The sequence below is a fragment of the Mustela nigripes genome, chromosome 6 (genome assembly GCF_022355385.1).
Source record: "Mustela nigripes isolate SB6536 chromosome 6, MUSNIG.SB6536, whole genome shotgun sequence".
Taxonomy (NCBI): Eukaryota; Metazoa; Chordata; class Mammalia; order Carnivora; family Mustelidae; genus Mustela; species Mustela nigripes.
In genome coordinates, this window is record NC_081562.1 from 125,643,341 (window position 1) to 125,663,738 (window position 20,398).

The 20,398-nt window shown below is 47.2% G+C and overlaps 1 protein-coding gene and 1 long non-coding RNA gene across 19 annotated transcripts in view; one reads left to right on the top strand and one right to left on the bottom strand.

Moving 5' to 3' along the window:
* Positions 1-20,398, bottom strand: part of KIAA1217 (KIAA1217 ortholog) — a 463,282-nt gene that overhangs the window by 55,821 nt on the left and 387,063 nt on the right. For 14 of the 15 annotated variants that reach the window (XM_059404172.1, XM_059404173.1, XM_059404168.1 and 11 more), the window contains one exon: positions 5,189-6,024. In XM_059404172.1, coding sequence (XP_059260155.1) covers positions 5,189-6,024 — 836 coding nt within the window. Of the gene's footprint in view, positions 1-5,188; positions 6,025-10,094; positions 10,320-20,398 lie in introns of those variants that run through there. The other variant, XM_059404175.1, reaches the window with a different exon arrangement.
* On the top strand, positions 10,525-14,631 carry LOC132020097 (uncharacterized). 4 transcript variants are annotated; one of them, XR_009404924.1, is made up of 5 exons: positions 10,525-10,635; positions 11,122-11,249; positions 11,482-11,651; positions 11,740-12,037; positions 12,114-14,598. It is a non-coding gene; the product is annotated as an uncharacterized LOC132020097 (long non-coding RNA). The 4 variants fall into 4 exon arrangements; XR_009404926.1 differs by lacking the exon at positions 10,525-10,635 and having other exon boundaries at positions 10,811-11,249; positions 12,114-12,253; positions 14,116-14,631; XR_009404925.1 differs by lacking the exon at positions 10,525-10,635 and having other exon boundaries at positions 10,811-11,249; positions 11,740-11,793; positions 11,896-12,037; positions 12,114-14,631.

Here is a 20,398-nt window from a genome sequence, read left to right on the forward strand (position 1 = left end):
TTTTTTTTTTTTTTTTTTTTTTTTTTTTTTCTGAATTCACAGCAATTACTGTCTGTATCACTTCTTTTGAATGAATTATGTACAAGCAGTCCCCCAGATTATGACAGCCTTGTAATTGAAAAGTTTACTTGTCCTTTCATTGTTTCGTACTTGGAATAGATGGTGGCTGGATTTCCAGCTGGTCCACGGAAGCCTCTTCAACCTACAGGGTATTATTAGCGCGATCATTGTTCCTCATTGTTTTCAAGTGAAACGTGTCCTGACTTTCCAGCTGGACGTGGAGATGTGGAGAACAGATCTTCCCCCTGGAGCTCCAGCGCCCGGGGAGAGACACATCCCCCTCTCACTGACCTGGTGTGTTCCCTTTTGCTTTGCTAGGAGACGGTGTCACCCTCAGGTGACAAGGAAAGCACCCCTGGGCATCACCCATGAGAGAAATCCTACTGGTGTGGTGGTTCCTATGAAACCGTTTTTAGCCTGCATTTTCAGCTCAGAAGTTCTTCTGCTTAACCGTGGCATCACTTGTATCATACTTTTCATGTTTTATGACTGTCTTCCTAGTTTACATCCCTTGTGCGTGGGGACCACATCGAGGTTTCTCTCTATGCTGTAAAGCATCCAGTCTGCAGCTCAGCACTTAAGAGGGGCTCCATAAACATTTATTGATCCATAATTAGAGCTACGTGGGAAAGCAGTTCAGACAAGAGCCGAAATCAGTCAGGCACTGTTAGGCAGCAAAACCGATGACCTAATAATGTCGGTGTTTCCTGGTCAGGCATCTCTGTCATCACTCACATAGCTTAGGTGCATTTAAAAGGATGTCCTAATCCTGGCTTGTCTTTCTGCTTCCGGACCCCAGAAGAGATGGAACTCTGACTGCTCTCCTGAACTGGATTTTAAAGTGGCTTTGATATTCTAAACATTCTACCTTGGATCTTTAAGCCCAGCTAATTCTCTTCTCTGTTCACACTTAGTTTTATTTTCTCCACACCTGCCCACCTGCTTTTTGTTCTTCCTGGGGGTACACTTGACAATCCGACTCCTTGCTTCTTTAGGCACAGTCCCGGTCTTAGCCATCTCTCCACACTGATCTCTGGTGAGCAGCATGTAGTAGGGTGCTTTGTTCGAAGCAGAAACACACAACTCCTTGCCATGTGGAACACACGCTCTTAATTGTAACGAGTTGTTCCAGCCCATGAGGTAGGTGTTATTATTATACCTATTTTACAGATAAGCAAACTGAGGCAGAGGTTCAGTAACCTGTCAAAGGTCGCCACTGCTAGCCAGTGTCAGAACCGGGATGTGAACCCCAGGCAGTCTGGCTTTGGAGTTCCCCGTTCATGAACACGGCACACTGCTGCCCCTCAGTGAATGGTTGATCACGGATGGACTGAATCAAAGGTCGTAAGAGCAGGTTTTCACGGTAGTGAAGGTGCTTCACCAAGAGGTGAAGGGCTGAACTGGGGTAACGATTGTCAAGATCCATGTTTTACGAATGTCACAATTTACATTATCTGAGTGTGGGGTACTCTTCCGTGTCTCTGCTTCATTAAGCAGAAAAAGTCCAAATTTCCTTGAGAACCGGCGCTTCTCAGACAGGGGCATTTTGCATCTGACCCCAACCCTTAACCCCCACCACCGCACCCCCCCCCACCCCCGCACGAAGTGCAATTGACAATGTCTGCAGACATTCTGACTGTCCTTACGAGGGGCGGGGCTGGGGTAGTTTGCTTTCGGCATCTAGCAGGGAAGAAGCCAGAGACACCACCAGACATCCTTCAGGGCACGAAGAGCCCCTCCACCCAGCCAACAACAAAACATCTGGCCCAAAATATCAACAAGCGCCAAAGGTAAGACACCTCGTTCTAGAAAGATCTGAAGTCTAACCACTTAAGAGGCTTCTGATGCGGCTCACTTTTGAATATGCGCTTGGAAAAAGGAAAACAAATTAATCCTCAATTTTAGGATAAAGCATAGTTCGAAAATCTTCAAAGGTCTGCCAGTCACTGTGAACATTTTTCAATGACATAAATCTGAACTCAGACTTCCGCTCAATCCACTGTTCAACCAAGGAGGCATTCCACCCCTCGAAGCTACCCGCAGAATAACACGTAATCCTCCTCCAGTAAAAAAGTGACATGAAGTGATAACAATGGACACCAGTTAGCGTGCACTGTTCAGTCTACACAGAAGTTTCTTTTCTCTTCTAAGGGGCCCCGGGCGGGGACCTCTGCTTCTCTCAACTGGGGAATTCTTAGAGATCACGATGCCATCTCACATGGCTTTTCTTTCTCCAGACAGAGGCGCCGAGGCAAGGCGAGAATCTACTCCCCAGTGGACTCTCGACTCGTGTGGAATTTAGGTATCGTAGGTGTGGAATGATGTAAAAATATGATCTCGGTTCAAGTTTACCATGTCTTGAACAACACTACATTAGAAGGAATCTGTTATACATTTGGAAAGGGAGCTCTTAGTCACTTTGCGATGAGCACTCTTGAATTTCAATAAAGATATTTTACATTAAAGGATCCAAACTATAAATAGAAAGTAGCAAAACATAAATGTCCTAGATTTTTACAATTCTTGAGGGCTGCTTTATGTGCCATGAATAGAAATAACGATGCTATTTAATGAAGGAATTTTATAACCTAGGGGAAGACAGAGCCTCACACACTGAGTCATCTGTCACACACTGTCCACCCCCCCAACCCCCAGCACTCCCTCACAGCCATGTGGACCATTCTCTTCTTGGCCTCCTGGCTGAAGGGAACTCATCTGGATAGAGCCACCTTCTCACTTGGGATCGTTTTTCTTTCTAGAAGCGCAGACAGGAAACCTGCTGTCTTAAAAAAGTCAACATGGCTGTATCCTGCATCTCTACCCCCCAAATCCATGGCCATCTTGGGAGGAGAGCCCTACTGTCCTCTGTGTTCTACTAAACACACGACTCTACCCCCAGATCTTCTATATAAAATTTGTTCTCACTAGATGCTTTCCGGAAGTGTCTTTGTAAGACAAGAGAAGCCAAATGCATCCGATCAAGACACACGACTACATACAAGGACCGAGATGAAATGACTTCATCCTTAACTCTTCATTTTCAAGTCAATAGAGCAGTTATAAAATCATGTTCCAAAAAAAAAAGGAAAGGAATGGAAAAAAAGCTACCACGGGAGGTTTCCTAAGTGCAGATGAGAAAGAAAGAATTTTTCTCTCTGATTTCAAACATCCTGCAGTTATCCAGGCTATTTCCTTGGAACGGCACCTGAACCCATCAGGGTCCAAAAGAAAGGAGTGCCACGGATTTCTCAGTCCCCTGCGTTTTGTAGCTTCACATCTTAGATGTAAAATGTCACTTGAGAGTTTTGGAGAAGAAGCGCTTTCAAGATGTATTTGCTGTTTAATATTCTGAAAGGGCGACAGACATGGGTTTGGCGCTTGATATGACTCCACAGCCATGAAGGTAGACTTGTAGGGGCTGAACTCTTAAAATAAACAGATTAAATCTAAGATAAGAGCCGGCTTTTGGCGCAAACAATGGGCTCTGATTTCGTGCTTTGGTAGTTGTTTCTGGCGCTCCTGTTTTGAAAAATTTTTCTTTGACGTAGTACTTGCATTCATTTTTCAGAAATAAATGCCTATCAAAGATACTTTTTCTTCCCCCATCGCCGCATACTTGTGCTAATATACTAGCTAGGGCAGTTATATTTTAAATGGCCGATATATATTTAGCAGCATAATTATGCAAATGCTACCCCGTTTATGACTGTAGATATCCTTCAGGAGCAGTTGCGTAGCATCTAGACCTGAAACAATTTAAGAGTTCTGGTAGAAATGTTCAGAATTCACCCCTACACTGACTTCTCTGCTGGGTGCAGGTGTGGCTCATGGGTCCCACTCATCTGGCAGACTATGTCACGGTGGTAAAAGGTCAGGATTCTTTAACAGATACGGATGTTCTATGCCACGTACTGTGACCTTGAGGAAGGACTTAACTTCTCTGAGCCTCGGTTTCTACATCTGTAAACTGGGATGATGAGGGGCGCCTGGATGGAGAATCGGTTGGGCGGCCGACTCTTGCTTTTGGGTCGGGCGATGATCTCAGGGTCCTGGGATCCAGCCCAGCGCTGGGCTCCACGCTCAGTGGGGAGCTTGCTTCAGGATTCTTTCCCTCAACCTCTGCCCCTCCCCCCATGTGCTTGCTCTCTCCTTCTAAAGTAAATAAATGAATCTTTTAAAAATATGGGGATGCTGATAGTATGTAGGTGATACTATCTTTTTGGCGAGAAACAGAGAAGAGTGATTCTAATAAACTGCTGATTCCCTGAATATTTAATCTTATTTCTCACGCCCCTTTTGAATTCATAGATGACAACAGATTAAAACGCTTACCTCTTTCAGACTCCATTTCTTGACTAGATTTTTATTATGTTGGCTTCTTTCAATCGATTTAGGCTAGAGAAATTCCCTCTATCAAAATTAGCTTTCCTATTATTATATGAGATTTGGAGGGTCTTTCAAATGGACTAGGCTGGTAAGTTACACCAAAAAAGAGTAGATGAGAAAAGAAATTGAAATACTCAAGAGTGTCTCATTCCCTAAAAAATTTTTGCTGATCTCAGTTACCACTCCTGAGTATTAAATCTAAACCATCCTATTCGCATGCAAATTCGTGCTTTATCACCCTAGATGACAGTCATTGACACATTCTTTCCATTTCCCAAGGCCAGATGAGAAAGCAGAACTGCACTCCACAGGAAAACACAAACTGCCATTTCAGACAGTTAAAACTTGAACCCACCCGCTCCTTCTTTTCACTGGCAGATCAATTACCACGAGCTCCTGATCCATTTGTCCAAAAGGTTTCTGCTTATCACCATTTTCTTTCCTGTTGTTTGGATTTACACTAACCATGCCGCTGTTAGACCCACGCTCCGCTCCGCAGGCTCCCACGGACCGCCCCCCATTTGTCACAGCTGTTGGCCTGCGTCACCCGACCCCCACCTATGCGGAAACTCTTTGCAGACCGGGATGGCCTTTGATCCCAGAAGCTGTGGCTTCTCCCAGCTGCAGGGGGGGGGGGCGGGGCTGGGGCTCAGCCAACCTCTGTCCCCTTGGTTTGACCCTGCAGGGCAGGCCTCAACCACTCACAGGCACAGACCACCCTGGGCCGCTCTCACCACCTTACCTGGTCTCTCTGTCTTTGGGGATGGTAGCAGTGCTGTAGGCAAACACTTGCTTCTCCAAGAGAGGAGGGCCGAAGTCCACAATGCTGGCTAATCCCGGAGTGGTCCGTGGCTTTTCAATATACACCAAGGTGCCCGGCTCCTTCTTGAAGGTCTGGCGGCTCGGGGAGGCCCGCTCTGGCTGCAAGGTGTGAGGGGGCCCGTGGGCGTTATGGTGGGCGTGCAGGTCTATCATCCTCAGGTCGCTGACTCGGTGAGGAGAGGCGGGGGGCGTTTTGGAGCCCAGGGTCGGCAGGTGGCTTTCTGGGTATTTCCGAGATTTCTGTCTGTACAGCGACTGCTCCATGTGCATCTCCGCTTGCAGAGAAGGGTTGCAGTAAGCACTGGCTGAGCGGATCGCTGTGCGGTGATACGCGATGATGTGGTCGGGGACGTCTAGCGGGTGCCCCCCGCCATGGGAAGACGCGATGCTCATCCGCCCCTCGTGATAAAGGTAAGGATCGGTATAGAAGCCCTCGTTCCGGTACATGGCGATGTTCTTGCCACCCATGTCTTCATCGGGCTTCACATCCCTTCTTTCCAGGATGGCGCTCGGGCTAGGCGAGATGGACCTGGAGACCGGCAGGCTGGAGAGTCTGTCCCTGGGGATGGTGGCATTGCCAGGAACAACCATGGGGCGGGTGCCCCCATAAGGAATTCTAGATGGGGAAGGAGGCATGGAATGGGGCACAGGAGTGGATGGTGGAGAGTTTGGGATGCCGTGGGGCGGATGGGCTGTGGATCCCGGTCGAGGGGCACCAGGGCCATCTCCTCGTGCATACACAATTTCTCTCTGCATCTGAAAGTAAAACGAGAAGTTAGAAAATCTCCTTTGATATTCGTGTTTTTAGAGCTGTCTCAGGGTGACAGCGTGGCTCTCCCGTGGCAACAGGCCGAACGGCCCCCTCCTTGGGCAGCATGTCCACACTCTGACCTCTGGAACCCGTAAGTACGTCACCTTCCACGGCCACGGGAACCCTGTAGATGTTCCTTCGTAAGAATACTGAGCTAGTATATCCAGTGTATTGGGCCAATATCCAGATGGCCCAATGCCACCACACGACATGCGAAAGAGAGAGGAAGGGGTCAGAGTCAGGGAAGGGGGTGTGAGGACAGCAGCAGGGTCAGACAGAGAGACTGGAAAATGTTCTGCTGATTGTGAGGATGGAAGCTCCCTGCCTCCCAGGGGCCCAGGGAGGCAGGGAGCTTCTAAAAGCTGGAAAAGGCAAGGAAATGGACTCTCCCCGAGAGCTTACAGAGAGTATGGTCACTGTCAACACCTTGAAACTGGCCTGTAAAGCCCATTTTGGACCTCTGATGTCTACAACTGTAAGATAGTGAAGTTGTGATGTTTTAAGCCCCTACGCTCGTGGGCGCTTGCTACTGAAACCACAAGAAACACCATTAGAGAGCTCAACATTGTGAGGTTTGGGGGGAAAAACAGTGCAGGTCAGTGTGTGATGGTACACCTGATTCTCCTTCCACAAGGGCCAAACAACCATAAGAGATCTGCACGGACCTCTACACACATCCTCTATTCCTATCGTCCACAAGGCAAGCCTCTAGAGAGCATAAAATACAAGAGGGACTGGCTTAGGCAGCAGCACATATCTGGCCGAATTCTCCATGCCATCGGACCACGCAATGCAAGATTTGATCCAAACAAAGGTAAAGATCAATTCATACAGATTCATACATGTGTAGAAAGCATAACACAGTGCTCAAGGCAAATCAAGTGCAACAAATGGTAGGAACTATTGTCATTATTGGTATCAATTAAAAAAAAAAGGATTTCAAATGTCTACAACCCACTTAGGATAAATAATAATCCAAACTGTTAGTCTTCTTTATCTGGCTTCAGGGTGCATCAGAATCTGGGGGATACTGAGCCCAATGGACACACAGTGAACGCCCCCCCCCCATTTTTGGCAAAAGAATAGGAAGACCTATTAAGAATCTAAATCGTACAGTACTGTCTAGAAGGATAAAGAATATTAATGAAAGGAAATACAAAATTGATTTTAATTAATGAAAAGTTGAGGGGCGCTGGGTGGCTCAGTGGGTTAAAGCCTCTGCCTTCGGCTCATGTCATGATCCCGGAGTCCCGGGATCGAGCCCTGCATCGGGCTCTCTGCTTGGCGGGGAGCCTGTTTCCCCTTCTCTCTCCCCCTGCCTCTCTGCCTACTTGCGATCTCTGTCTATCAAATAAATAAATCTTAAAAAAATAAAAAAGGAAAAGAAAAGTTGAGTAAATTTCTTTTAAAACAACAGAGATGCCTACATGGATATTAAAAAAAAAAAAAAAAGGTTTGGCAATGTGAAAAGAAACGGTTAGGAGGTACAGTATAGAGCTTGTAAAATAAAATACAAAACAATCTCATTGGGGGCACCTGGGTGGCTCAGTGGGTTAAGCCTCTGCCTTTGGCTCAGGTCATGATCTCAGGGTCCTGGGATCGAGCCCCACATCAGGCTCTCTGCTTGGCGGGGAGCCTGCTTCTCCCTCTTTCTCTGCCTGCCCCTCTGCCTACTTGTGATCCCTCTCTCTCTGTCAAATAAATAAATAAAATCTTTTTAAAAAATCTCATTGGACTTTCTTGACATCGTGTGTAGATGGATTCAGAAAGAAATGTAAGAATTAATAATTCTGATGCACTGTGCACTCATAAGGGAATGTGGGTGATAGTCAAGGTACTTACCATCCAGGAGCTAGTATTATGTGGGTACCAACCAACCAGAATGGGACTTCAGCCAACAAGGATGGATCCTAGCCATACATGATTAGCATCATGTATCTGAGGGTAATGCTCTTATCGGCCTTGGCCTGGTCCACTTCAAATTAATCTTGCCGTCACCCAACAGGGTCACTGAAAGAATCACTGTCCACCTGAGTCACCCACAATGCAGGCAGACGCAAGCATTCAGCTATGACAGAGCAGGACGATCTCCATCAATCCGGGTGACTTGGAGGTTGGAAGCCTTTGAAAGAATTCTTACCTTACTTTGCCAAGCTATGACTGACTTTACAGGACTGAGTTTCAAAAAGAACCCATGATAATTTCATCCTCGGCTTTACAGAGAGCCCAGAAGGAGAACGACGCGATGTTTCCATTACACAGTGGGAAGATGTTTTCAACCCACAGTGAGAGCGAACCTTTCAAATCTGAAAACCTCAGTTCATATGCTAAAGGATATGGAGCAACCAAAGGCGGTCACTCTTAAAACGAGGCGGAAGGGATGGAAAGATAAAAGAGAATCTTTTTCAAGGCTGCACTGTGATCTCCCAAGGAGACCACTTGCTATTCCAATAAAAGGTGGACTTCATACACTTCACTGTCTGGTTGACAATCAGCATGATGATTAAGATTCTATGATACATAGTTTCAAAAAGTTCCAGCCTTCTATGCTAGTGTTCTTCCCATGGAGATATCTTCCTGGAATCAGGCACCCACACAGTTTTGTTGTCTAACTGGTCTTTTTTGGGCCAATGAGTCCAGAAGTGGCATTAAATGCATATTGAGTTCTTCCTGCACTAGTCCTCCAAGTCAGAGCTCTTAGGAGGAAATTATATCAAACTTTAAAGGTAAAATAAATTGACCACACACACACACACACACACACACACACACACACATATCACACACGGTTCTTACCCACCTTAATCCATCTGCCTCCCTTCTCCCACTAGTCTCTCTGATGTCATTAATCTCCATCATCTCTCTCAAAATATCTGGATACATTATGTCCCTGACACTTCTGTCCCAGAAGGTTTCAACACTCATGTTTTTATGTGAGCCTTGAAGAATTTCATTTTTTTAAAAAGATTTTATTTATTTATTTGACAGACAGAGATCACAAGTAGGCAGAGAGGCAGGCAGAGAGAGAGAGGAGGAAGCAGGCTCCCCGCTGAGCAAAGAGCCCGAGGTGGGGCTCGCTCCCAGGACCCTGGGAACATGACCTGTGCCGAAGGCAGAAGCTTTAACCCACTGAGCCACCCAGGCACCCCAAGAATGTCATCTTATAGCAAGAAAAACAGAACCTAAACCCAAGAATAAAAGTTCTTTTAACACCTTACCAGAATCCAAAACAGATCTGTCTGTCTGAACCTCGGTCCAGACAAAGAAAATGCTCATCTAGAGTAGATACTCTAGATACAACGGCAATGTATGAACTAGACTGTTGCCCCTCATTTACCTCCTTTGGTGAGCATGGTCTCTCCCTCCCACCATGACCACTCAAACCCCGGCTTCCTCTTGGGTGAGCACTTCCAGTTTCTGTAAACAGCGGCATTTACAGAGTTCAGCACCGTGGTCCTGGCTGGGAGCCGCTGTGCCTGCCCACTGCACAGACCTCCATAAACTGTCTGGCCCCTACTTCCTAGAGGCCCGATGAAATCTGGGGCAGTGTCAAATTAATTTTCCGAAATTTGAGTTAGGAATCCTACCTATACCTATATCTCATTTCTCTAAAACTCAGCGAGTTAAATCAAACATTGCTCATTTACAAGTTTTAAGCTCATTTATAAGTTTATAAGCTCATTTATAAGTTTCTTGAATGTAAGGTAAGAAGGGGCAAAAACCTTGTAATTATTTCCGGAAAGAAAAAAGAAAACCTAGCATGCAAAATGTTTATTTCAAATCATTTTGGGAAACTGTCTCATGTAATCACGTCTCTTCGCGGACTACTTAAAATATACATATTCTCTGCGGAAAGGGAGTATTATGCACAGTTTATTGTATTTCAAACCCCACCATTCCAAGTCTAGAATTTGTAAACATACCACTCAGTCAGACCACACAATGAAGGAACCGCACAAAACTGAAAAGGATTCTCGGGAGACTCTTCCATCCTCAGAGAATTAAAGCCACTTACTTTGTCTTAAGGAAATCACCTGTACTACTAACGCCGTGGAAAAAAGCAAATTGGCTCAGCTCCCAATTACGCGAGTCCTTTGTTTGCTGGCTTCATCTAAATCCTCCGTTCCACACTGGGATATTTTAGACAGCTTTCTCTTCAGGGAAGAAATCGCAAAGGCCACAGATCCTAAAATGTTGCCAGCTTGAGTGTTTACCACCCTTGAAGACCATCTTGTTTCCCCCTACCCTCGTCTTCCGAGCGAGGCCGTCACAGGCGTGGATGAAAAGTAGTCCTCCCCATGATAAGCCAATTTCTCCTCCCCTTGGAAATTAGTCACTGAGTAACCTCAGCTCACATCCAACCACAGGCGACCTCACGGGTGACTCAGGCCTTTAACAATTGCTTACATGGAAAACACACACCAACGAACAAACCCTAGGAGGCCCAGGTAAATGGGTTAACGGCGAAGGAGATACCACAAACTAGGTTTGACCCAGGCAAACAGGATCCCTCGCAGACAGACAACCAGCCACCACAAAGCTGGCAGGAAAACTCGGTATGCTCCTTAACCACACTGGGCCCCCTCTCGGACTGTGTTCTGCTGGGAAAATCTGGGGAGACCAGCACCCAACGCTCATCCCGCTGCCAGACTTTAGAAGTCGGCGGAGTGGTGAGCAGAGGAAAACAGGAGCCTCTCTCCCTGGTTTAGAACAGCAGAAAGAAAACAGAACGGTGATTAAGGAGGCTGTGTATTAATTAACCAGCCTGGTTCTACCAAGCTGAACTTTGGGTGCCGGCCATGCATCAGTCCCACGCAGCACCCACGCAAAGCAACCACGGCGATCGCTCTGGGAAACGTACCTGGGAGGAGAGGGACAGATAGGGAGGGCCGACCAACGGACGCCAAGAGGGCATTCGAGAAGGGAAGCCGGAGCCCTTCGGCCCCACCCTCGACAGGGCGGAGGAGGAGAGGCCCAGGCGTCTCCAGGGATCACCCCCCTCTCCTTTGGCAACTGATGTCAACGCAGCTGTTCCCTTGCAGGGCAGCAGGCACAAGAAGGTGTGTGTTCCTGACAAGAAGTGGCTTGTGCGGTGCCGAGCAAAGGACAGGAATTAACAAGGCATTACTGACAAAAGGCGAGGGAGGAAAAGCATTTCCTTAGCTCGCAGGTAGGCTCTGTTGAATCACCCCTGTGCTTTCTGAGCCCTCGGGGACCGAGTGCAGCAGCTACCTGAATGGGAAGGCGGCGACAAGAAACGGGCGATGCCGGGCCGGGGGGAGCCCCACTGGCCTCGTGCCACGCCCCACGGCCACGCTCTGGGAAGCCTGTGCATTTTTCAAACGTTTTAAGGCTTGGAGAGGCTGTTTTGCTGACCCAGAGAATTCCATGGTGTCTCCCAGGTTCAGATCCCGTCAGCGTGGCAGGCTTTCTTCAACAACTGTTTACCGCCGTCCAAATGCTCTTTGGTTATTAAGGGAGGGGGACCTCGGAGTGCATGACACCGTCCCGCTCCTAAGACGTCTCATTAGAAACAATGTTTGGACAAAGTGTTGCAACAGATGCCACCTAAGTAAGAGGTCGGGAAGGAGGAGAAGGGATGTGAAAACCCTTGTTTCGATTTTTAATCTAATCAGCCCGGGGTTTGTTATTTTCACCAGAGGACGGGAAGCACACCCCGTCAGCCCCCGACGCATCTGGCACGCATCTGGCAGGTTTGGTTTCTTCAAACCCACGCTTTCCACGAAAGGGGGTGTCGGGGTTGGTCTTCCCTTGTCTGCTTTAGCCACGATCCCATCCCTAACCTATCCCCGAAGACCCTGTGTTATGGCACACGACGGCCGCTGCCGTTTCGCCACGTGTGACACGCCAGACCCAACACAGGAGTCCCCACCTACCGCAGCAGAGACAGGTGGCTTCGGCTGACCCGGTTACCATGCAAGTCAGGGGAGGTGCAAGGTGAGAGAAGGTCTGGTCTGCCCCTCCCATCTCCCCCTTCCTGACCTGTTCAGAGCAATTTCCTTTCAATTTCTAGATGCTTCGGAGCAACAGTTTGGAGACGACACCCCTGGCTTCGTCATTAGGAGAGCTGTAATTCCCAGCCGGGAGTTGGAAAGCTGGCCCAACCCTGGGGCGAATCAGGATGCGTTATGCCCTCTGGAAAGAAGCACGCAGGTCATGCTAGAGGCTGGGGGTTTGCGGGGAAGCTGTGGAGGGAGGGAGGGACGTCACCATCCTGAGGTCCTAGAGTCGCCGCCCGAGGAACGGGGCAGGCTAATTTTGAAGCCATATGCTGGGGCTGGGCGGGACTCGGCTTCACCTGTCTGGTTCGTGCTCTCCAGAGAACAGCTCATTCAGCCTAGCTCACCAGGAAATTTGGCTCAGTCTGGGTGCGGCCAACCACTAATTCTCCGCACGCTGGGTCCTTTGTTCACCAGACCCTCCTCTGCGCGACCGACCCTGGGATGCTACGGCCTCTGAGAATTTCTTCTTCCTAGCGGTGTATTAAGTGTTCTACTATCGATTCTCCTTCCTCCTTTCATTAACTGGCACTATAAGCAAAGTAGAAATAATTTATTTCTTTTGAGTTGTTATTAAAAAAGAACATGCTAGTAAATATTCTGCCTTACCTCAACAGGAAATAATGTTTATGCTCTGGTAAGGCTAACAGTCTTGTGAAATTTATTTCTATTTCCTCTCTCTCATTCATTACTTTATTGGCTTTTTAAAAATTACATAGGATAAAAGGAAATCTAGAATGAGCTTATAAGCACGAAGACGGCACCATGAAGGGAAGTAATTATGATGTCGGAAAATCTCAAGTTCATCTTGCTTATGCTGTTAAAACTGGACAGACGGTCATTTGTGAGGTCTTAGTGAAACTATTAATGTTTCATTTGATCATAAATGGAATGTCTCCCAGACACGAGACAGACTGTTGCCAAAATTATTTAATTCTCAGGAAAGAGATGGTCCAGTCAGTGGTTAGCTGATGGCTATATTTAAGATGAGCGTTATTCCCACAAATATTTTGACAGGGGAAACTCTGCTGAGCTCTCCGGTCTACAGGCCTGACTGACTTAACGCTATGCCCAACGTTGATTAAAGATCCGAGTCTGGAACAGACTTAAGCAATGTTAAATAAATCATTTAACTTCCAAGCCACAGTCAGTAACTGTGGGGAGCTGTAGGACAGATAAAAGAAAAATGTGCTTCTCTCACCAATACTCAATCTTGTTCTGGGATACTCCTGTATCCTCCAGGCCAAGGACAACCTCCTTTTGTACCTAAAATAGCTACAGTTTGTAAAAGCGTATCTTCTTTCTACCACTTGTAACAGATAGTGCAAGTAACTTCTCCCGTCTTCTCGCCCTGTCTCTGCACATCCCGCAGGTGCCTGTACGGACACTGGTCTTTTATACAGACAGGACTCCCTTTTGGAGCTTCTGTGGTTATGGTTTTTGTTGTTAGTGGTTATGTCGTTTCTGTCACCCAAATACAACTTTTCAGTCCCTTCGATTTTATTTTTCCTCTTATGACTGTTCTCTAAACTCCTACTTAGCTTGTCAACATGCATTGTGCAATATGTAAGACATCGCTTTGTTTACTGGCAACGTTTCTTATTCTATAAAGGATTTTGGATGGTGAGGCACACACATACCCACGATAAACACCCGCAGTTTGCAGCTCACACAGGGCTTCCAATTGAACTCCGTGAAATACACAGATCAGGCGTTCCTATCCCCACTGGATGGGTTAGGAAATGGAAGTGTAAGGAGTTAAGAACGTTGCCCAAGGGCGCCTGGCTGGCTCAGTCAATGGAACATGGAGAATCTTGATCTTAGGGTCATGAGTTCGAGCCCCACACTGGGGGTAGAGATTACTTAAAAATAAAATCTTTAAAAAAAAGAAAGAAGCTTCCCCCGTGTCACATGACGACAAAGCAGGGAGGCACTAAGAATGCCCATCTTCAGCCTTGCCACTGTGAGGATTTATTACATTATTATTATTAAACTTTATTACTGCTTCTTCCACAGTTCCACAGTGTGAAACCCCCTGTCCTCCAGGATACCGTGCGCTGCTCTGTGAGGACTCCTGCCCCACGAGGCCCTTCCTGCAGGGATTACTGAGGGCTCATCTGCTTGAGCTCTGACCTTCAGTGTGCAGGGCACTGAACTCTGTGGGAGATGTTCCTCATTTGCGTCCGTCTCTGACCCCGATTTCCACAGCAAAGGAAAGGAACAGCAAGACGTCTCAGCAGGCTTAGCATCTAACTAGCCAGATGCTCTCTTGATTACGATTAGGTTTTACCTACTTGCCTCAGAATAAGTTACATGTTGGGGCGCCTGGGTGGCTCAGTTGGTTCAGCAACTGACTCTTGATTTGGATCAGGTCACGGTCTCAGGGTCACACGATGGAGCTCCGAGTTGGGCTCCCCACTCAGCCACAAGTCTGCTTCCTTCCTTCTCACTCTGCCCCCTCTACTCTCTCTCTAAAATAAATAAGTCTTTTAAAAAAATCAGTTACATGCATGTTAGTATGTATCATGTCTATATACATTACACTGACATATACCAAAATATTCTGTACGGCTAATTATGTAGATGTAGCTATCATTACGCCACGAGTTATATATGTGTAAACATGTATATATGTACATGTACACACTCACACACACTTTCATTCCTCGCAGATGCCAGATTACTTACAGGACAAAATGTCTGTGACATTCCTGGGACCGCACCCCTTGGAGGCGGCACTACAATTCTGTCACTGTATCTGTCACCATTTCCTCCGCCCCTCTAACCTTTCATTAGGGAAACTGATCAAGTCAATTGCGTTATTAAGAGGAAAAGGTGGATACAACACTACATAGCTTTAGGATGGTCACCACAGTGTAAGACTTTTTTTAAAAAAATTGCAGTTGGATGATGTAACAACGCCTCATCCCATCTGAACTGAAAACAGCAAAGCGACGACAATCTCGGTCGGATTTTGGGCTCTGCAGCCACCGCTTAATGGTAGGCATTTTTCAGTGGAGAAAATGGTGGTGAACACATCGATGGGTGGTGGGTGCCAAGCTGGAAACCGAATGGTCTTTCATTCCCGGTCTGTCCTTGTCCTGTCACATCCCAGGGATCCCGCCGCGGGGTCCGAGCAGTCCTTGTGTCTCAACACCCCGTGTTCCCTCTTGAGTGTCACCTCTTGGGATCTACGCAGGGTCCCTCCGCACCTCTTTCTTTTCTCATTGCTCCTCTGGAAATCAACCCTGTGGATTCAGGTGACAATCATGGCCCTTCTGCTGGCATTGCCCCCTGCCTGTTTTCACGTCCGTCAAAGAGGGACACGTGCTGGCTTTCTGACCCAGTCCTAGAACGAGCGCGCAACATCAGGTGAGTTATGTCAGTCGAGCGAGTTTAAAGGGGGATTTTACAGGTCGCCTCTGATGAGACGTTGTTCAGCTGTGCTGTTATTTTGACCTTCGGCTGAACAATATTAGCTAATGTGTCCAAAGCAGCAAGGAGCACGGGAGGGGAGAGCCCCAGAGGATTACGCTGGAGGAGAGTAATTCACAAGGCCACCAAGCTCAATTTTTTCCTCAAAATAAACATGAAAAAACAACAACGCAGATCCAGATCAAAGTAGCCCATGTGCCCATTCTTCCTGGGTTCAGAAGAGCCAAGTGCGCTCCTCCTAGCAGCGGCTTTCAAAACCGAAAGAAGTTCCATGGGTATCCCAGGTATGTCGAGTGTGTGACCTGGGAAACTTCTCTTGTGTCAGACTGAAAATCGCTGCCATTTGTTGTGTAATTATAGAGGCCCAACCATCTCCCCAGTTCCCAGTAGTTAGGAAAGAATCGAAAAGGGTTTGAGTTTATAAACTAAATGAATAGACCTTTGAAAACACATCTGTCTTCCTTGGGTCTGATGGGAGTCTGAGTCAAAGAATACGAGAGCGGGGCGCCTGGGTGGCTCAGTGGGTTAAGACTCTGCCTGTGGCTCAGGTCATGATCTCAGAGTCCTGGGATCGAGCCCCGCATCAGGCTCTCTGCTCAGCAGGGAGCCTGCTTCCTCCTCTCTGCCTGCTTCTGGTCTCTGTCTGTCAAAATAATAAATAAAATCTTTAAAAAAAAAAAAAAAGAAAGTGTTTAAAAAAAAAAAAAAACACGAGAACACCTATTCTGGGACCAAGCCAGTGGCCCCAAATGCCCCCTCCCCCCATTTGAGGAGTCTTCCCACGGTCCATGCAGCTCCGTGGAACCGGTCTTCCGATGCGGATGTTAGCATCAGGTTCCCAATACATATAAACCAGAAGTCTGATCTAGAGTGAGTCTCAACTATCACATTCTCTGCATCCACGGAATGGTTACTAGGCCTAAAAGCCCAGGGTTAAGGCCAATGAGGGAACGAGGATCTTTAAGACAGACTTCTTACCTTTAAAGAGCTTACATTCTAGTAGGGATAATGAGGCACGTACATGAATATTCAAAATCAGACAAAGCAGGAATAACTCTGGCAAGTGTTAAGGGAGTGCAATGCACAAACACTCTCAGAATCTGCTCCAGAGTGAGAGCCTTCCGGCTGGAGAGTGGAAGAACACTTTTCTGAAAAGGTGAGATTTAAAGGAATCCATAAATTATGAGCAGAATTTCAGGAGATAAGCAAGAAAAAGGTTGCTTTGCTAGGTAGTCCAGGCAGGAAGGAAGGCACGATTGGAGACAAGAGTGGGAGATGCCAGGTGCTCTGGAGGAACAGGTAGGCCTCTGACCCAAACAGCAAAGGGTTCTCCAAGGTCAACATGCATTAGAATCCCCCCGAGTACTTGCTCAGACACGAATGAAGGGGCCCCACATACGGAGTGTCGGATGGAGCAGGTCTGAGAAGCTGGATTTCCAACAGGCGCCCCTGAGCTGTGGGTTCTAGAGCTTCTTCAAGAACCACTGCTCTAGGGAGCAGAGGGGTTTGGTTAAATCCTAATTCCGAAAGCTGACCTTGTTAAACTTTGGGTGGTGATGATAACTACCTAGAAACTCTCTGTAACTATTTTCATCTAAATCTGCCCGGAGAAGATGGAGAGTGAACAAGGAACTAGTATGTTCGGAGATTTCCTAGTTACTAAATGCGGTCTGACATCACCTCATTGAATTCCCGGCAGATTCCCATCGGATAAACATTATAATCCCCATTTTCCAGATGAGGAACTGGGGCCCAGTGAGGTCAAGGGTCCTGCCCGAAGGCAGATAACTGGGCCAGGATCTGTGAAGTGCCAGAAAAATCTTACGCTGTTGCGGTAAGAAATCAAGTGCGGAGGCTTATCTTTGAACGCTCTTCAAAGACAGGCAGTGGGTCAAGATCACAAAGATCAGTTCTTCCCGTCTCAAATCAGGCTCAGAAATACCGGAACGGAGTCATCTGTATTGAAGGTTACGGAGACACAAGAGAACAGTAACCTAGACCAGACCCTCCTAAGGTGATCTACCAAAGTGGGGAGACACCACCTTCCACGTGATGACTCCAGGACAGCCATGAGCCCCACTAGAGTGCTCCATTTCAAAGGAATACTTTTGTGTTTTCAGTTCAAATACCCAGTCAGCCAGCCAGCAAGCCAGTGGACATGGCTCGGAAATCTGAGATGGTCAGCAAAACCACCACTTCTCCTTATTTGGAGAAATGACAGCTTCCCAGACTAGCAGTTCGGGAGTCGTGCATACCCCGAGGCTGGGCTTGGCAGGCCTCTCCGCCCCCGCCCTGCCCGGCCTTGCCCTGCCTGACAGCTGGGGGAGGTTAGCCAGCCACTGCTTCCCCACTCGCTTCCAACACTGCCAGCAACCTGCTCCTCGGACATGAGAGCTGCTTCCCCCCCCACCCCGTGTCCCCAGGACGGCGGGACTTGAAGCACTCCTCCCCTCGAGGACAGCCCTGCACTCCTGAATCTGGGTAGCTCCCAAGAAACAAACGTAGGGCTATCAGCTCGGTGACCCTGCATCCAAGAAATCACCGTCCAGGTGACCAAATGCCCACCTCCGGCCAAGGGGCGGGCACAATCTAGGCGTCCCCCTGCCCAAAACACGGGAAGGAAAGAATCCTCTGTCGCGTAAGAAGTAAAGCTGGTGAAGATGTTCTGTCACCTGCGGAGCCTCTCAAAGCTCGTGACTCGGCAGCCAGAGCTTCCAACTCATGTCAAGGAGAAAGAAGCTCCAGGTGGACTCCAAAAGGGCCCATTGCCCCCCACGGGCCAGGCCAGCTGCAGTCGTCGTCTTCTTGGTATTCCCTTTCTCTTACTTATCTTCCTTCTTTGAAAAGCGACACGGGGACCCAGTTTCTTCCAGAGAGGATGGGAAGACATGGGTCAATGAAGAGACAGAGGGAGTTTCTTACAACACGTGCCCGCACCCCGAGACGCTGGCTTCATTCTGATGACCTTCACCCTCAACTTCTGCACTTCACCCTCAATGGACTGCACTCGACAAACCGGCTGCCTCCTCCCAGAATTTGCTCTTCCATCAGCACTGCTCCCCACCATGGTGGCCAAGGAAGGCGGGGGGTTGTGGAGGGACGAGCGCTGGATGAAGAAAAGAAAAGAGGGTTTCTCCTCTGAGGAGTTCCTTGTCTGTGGTCTCGCTGCCGTGACCATGGCTCTCTCTGGACTTTTCTGAGCCTCTGGTTCTGCCGCTTTGTGGCTCCAGGAATACCTTCTGTGCCCACCCGCCCAGTTCTGTGAGCACCCAGTGAGCTGAATTACTCTTGCATGACTTCACATGCAGAGAATTGCGACCAGCATGGATTCTTAGGAAAATCGCCCATAAGCGTTCGTGGGCTCACTCAAATGAGAGCAAAATGAATAGAATGGATACTACTCACTTTAATATATTCATAGGAATGTGATGAGAATGACACCCTCTCCTTTTGAGATGCTAAGAGCTCACCGGAAGAAAGAGTGGATTCTGAAAGCAGGAAAGCCATGCTGTACTATATTCCAAAGACATATCCTTGAGAAAAAGGTTCAGATATAGGCTGGAGGCTCCCATGCAAGAAAGTGGTTTTCCTCATTCCCATTCCTGAATGAACTGGCGATTCTGAAGCCAGATCAGGCTAGATAAAAGATTTCCAGTCCCCTTTAAATGGATATGACAGGTATACTCAAATGTCAATTACTTCCAAAAATTATTGGATGGGCGATGACCCACATCTCTGCGTCAGGTCCTTCTTCCTTTCCCGTCTTAGCACCTGGGAGTGCCTCTCTCCGGGAATGAAACATGCTTAGCGCCCGAATAGAAGTTTGGGTTGGTGAGGGTAAGGCTGAACACAAGTTTCTGGATGCTCTTAGAATTCCAGTTACACTGTCCACTCTAGTCCTGCCCCACATTTATATTAAAAAGAGCAAAATCTGTGTGCTTTAGGATAGTTCCTTGATAGAAAACATCTACCTTGCCGTAATGCTTCAAAAAATTGTTTCTGGCTTTTCTTTCTCTCTCTCCCTCCTTTTTTTTTTTTTTTTTTTTTTAAATATAGCAAAGTGTGGCGATTTATTTATGTATTTGCCTATTTATTTTTGCAAAGTATGATTTAATGTAAATGTAGAAATGTTGTTACTGAACTTTTATGTTGCGATGGCCTTACATATACGTTCACTGTATCTACATCTAAAATGCAAAAAAAAAGGTCTGGGTGGTTCTTCTATTATTACGATGCACTATCTATAGAAACACATTATCTCTGGATAAAAATTTTCCGTCAAAATTAAAAAATATCAGAATGCCACATTTGACTCATTCTCATGCTCTAGTCACAGAGCGATACTGAATAGAAACTTATTAGCATTTCACGAAATTTCTTCACATCCTTGTTACGAATAATAAAAATACAGAAACATTTTAAAACAACATATTTCAGCCTTAAAATGGTCAGATTAACATAATTATAGCCTTAGGTTGCCAGCAGTGGCGCATTTCTCATTTTCATGAGAACGCAGAGGTTCGCCCAGATCGCAAGCTAATAGGCTCCTTGGTCTAAATATATACAATAAAATCTAAAGGAAATTTCTGAAGCATTAAGATCAGAACCCTGGAGATATCTGGTAAGTAATTTGCGCTGCTGGAGCAGAGTTTTTTGTTTTGCCGTTACACAGCTGCTAGGAAATATATTTTTAGATTTGCTTTTAAAGGCGAGCAAAGATGGTATCCACTGTGTAGATATGTATCCAGAATGTTCCGTCAGTCCTTCCTGTGAGGAGTCCGCCACGGACGGAATGTTCTATCCGTCGCCTTCCTTCTTGGTAAGTCGGCGCGAGGAGCAGTCCTTGACGCTCTCCTCCTAGATG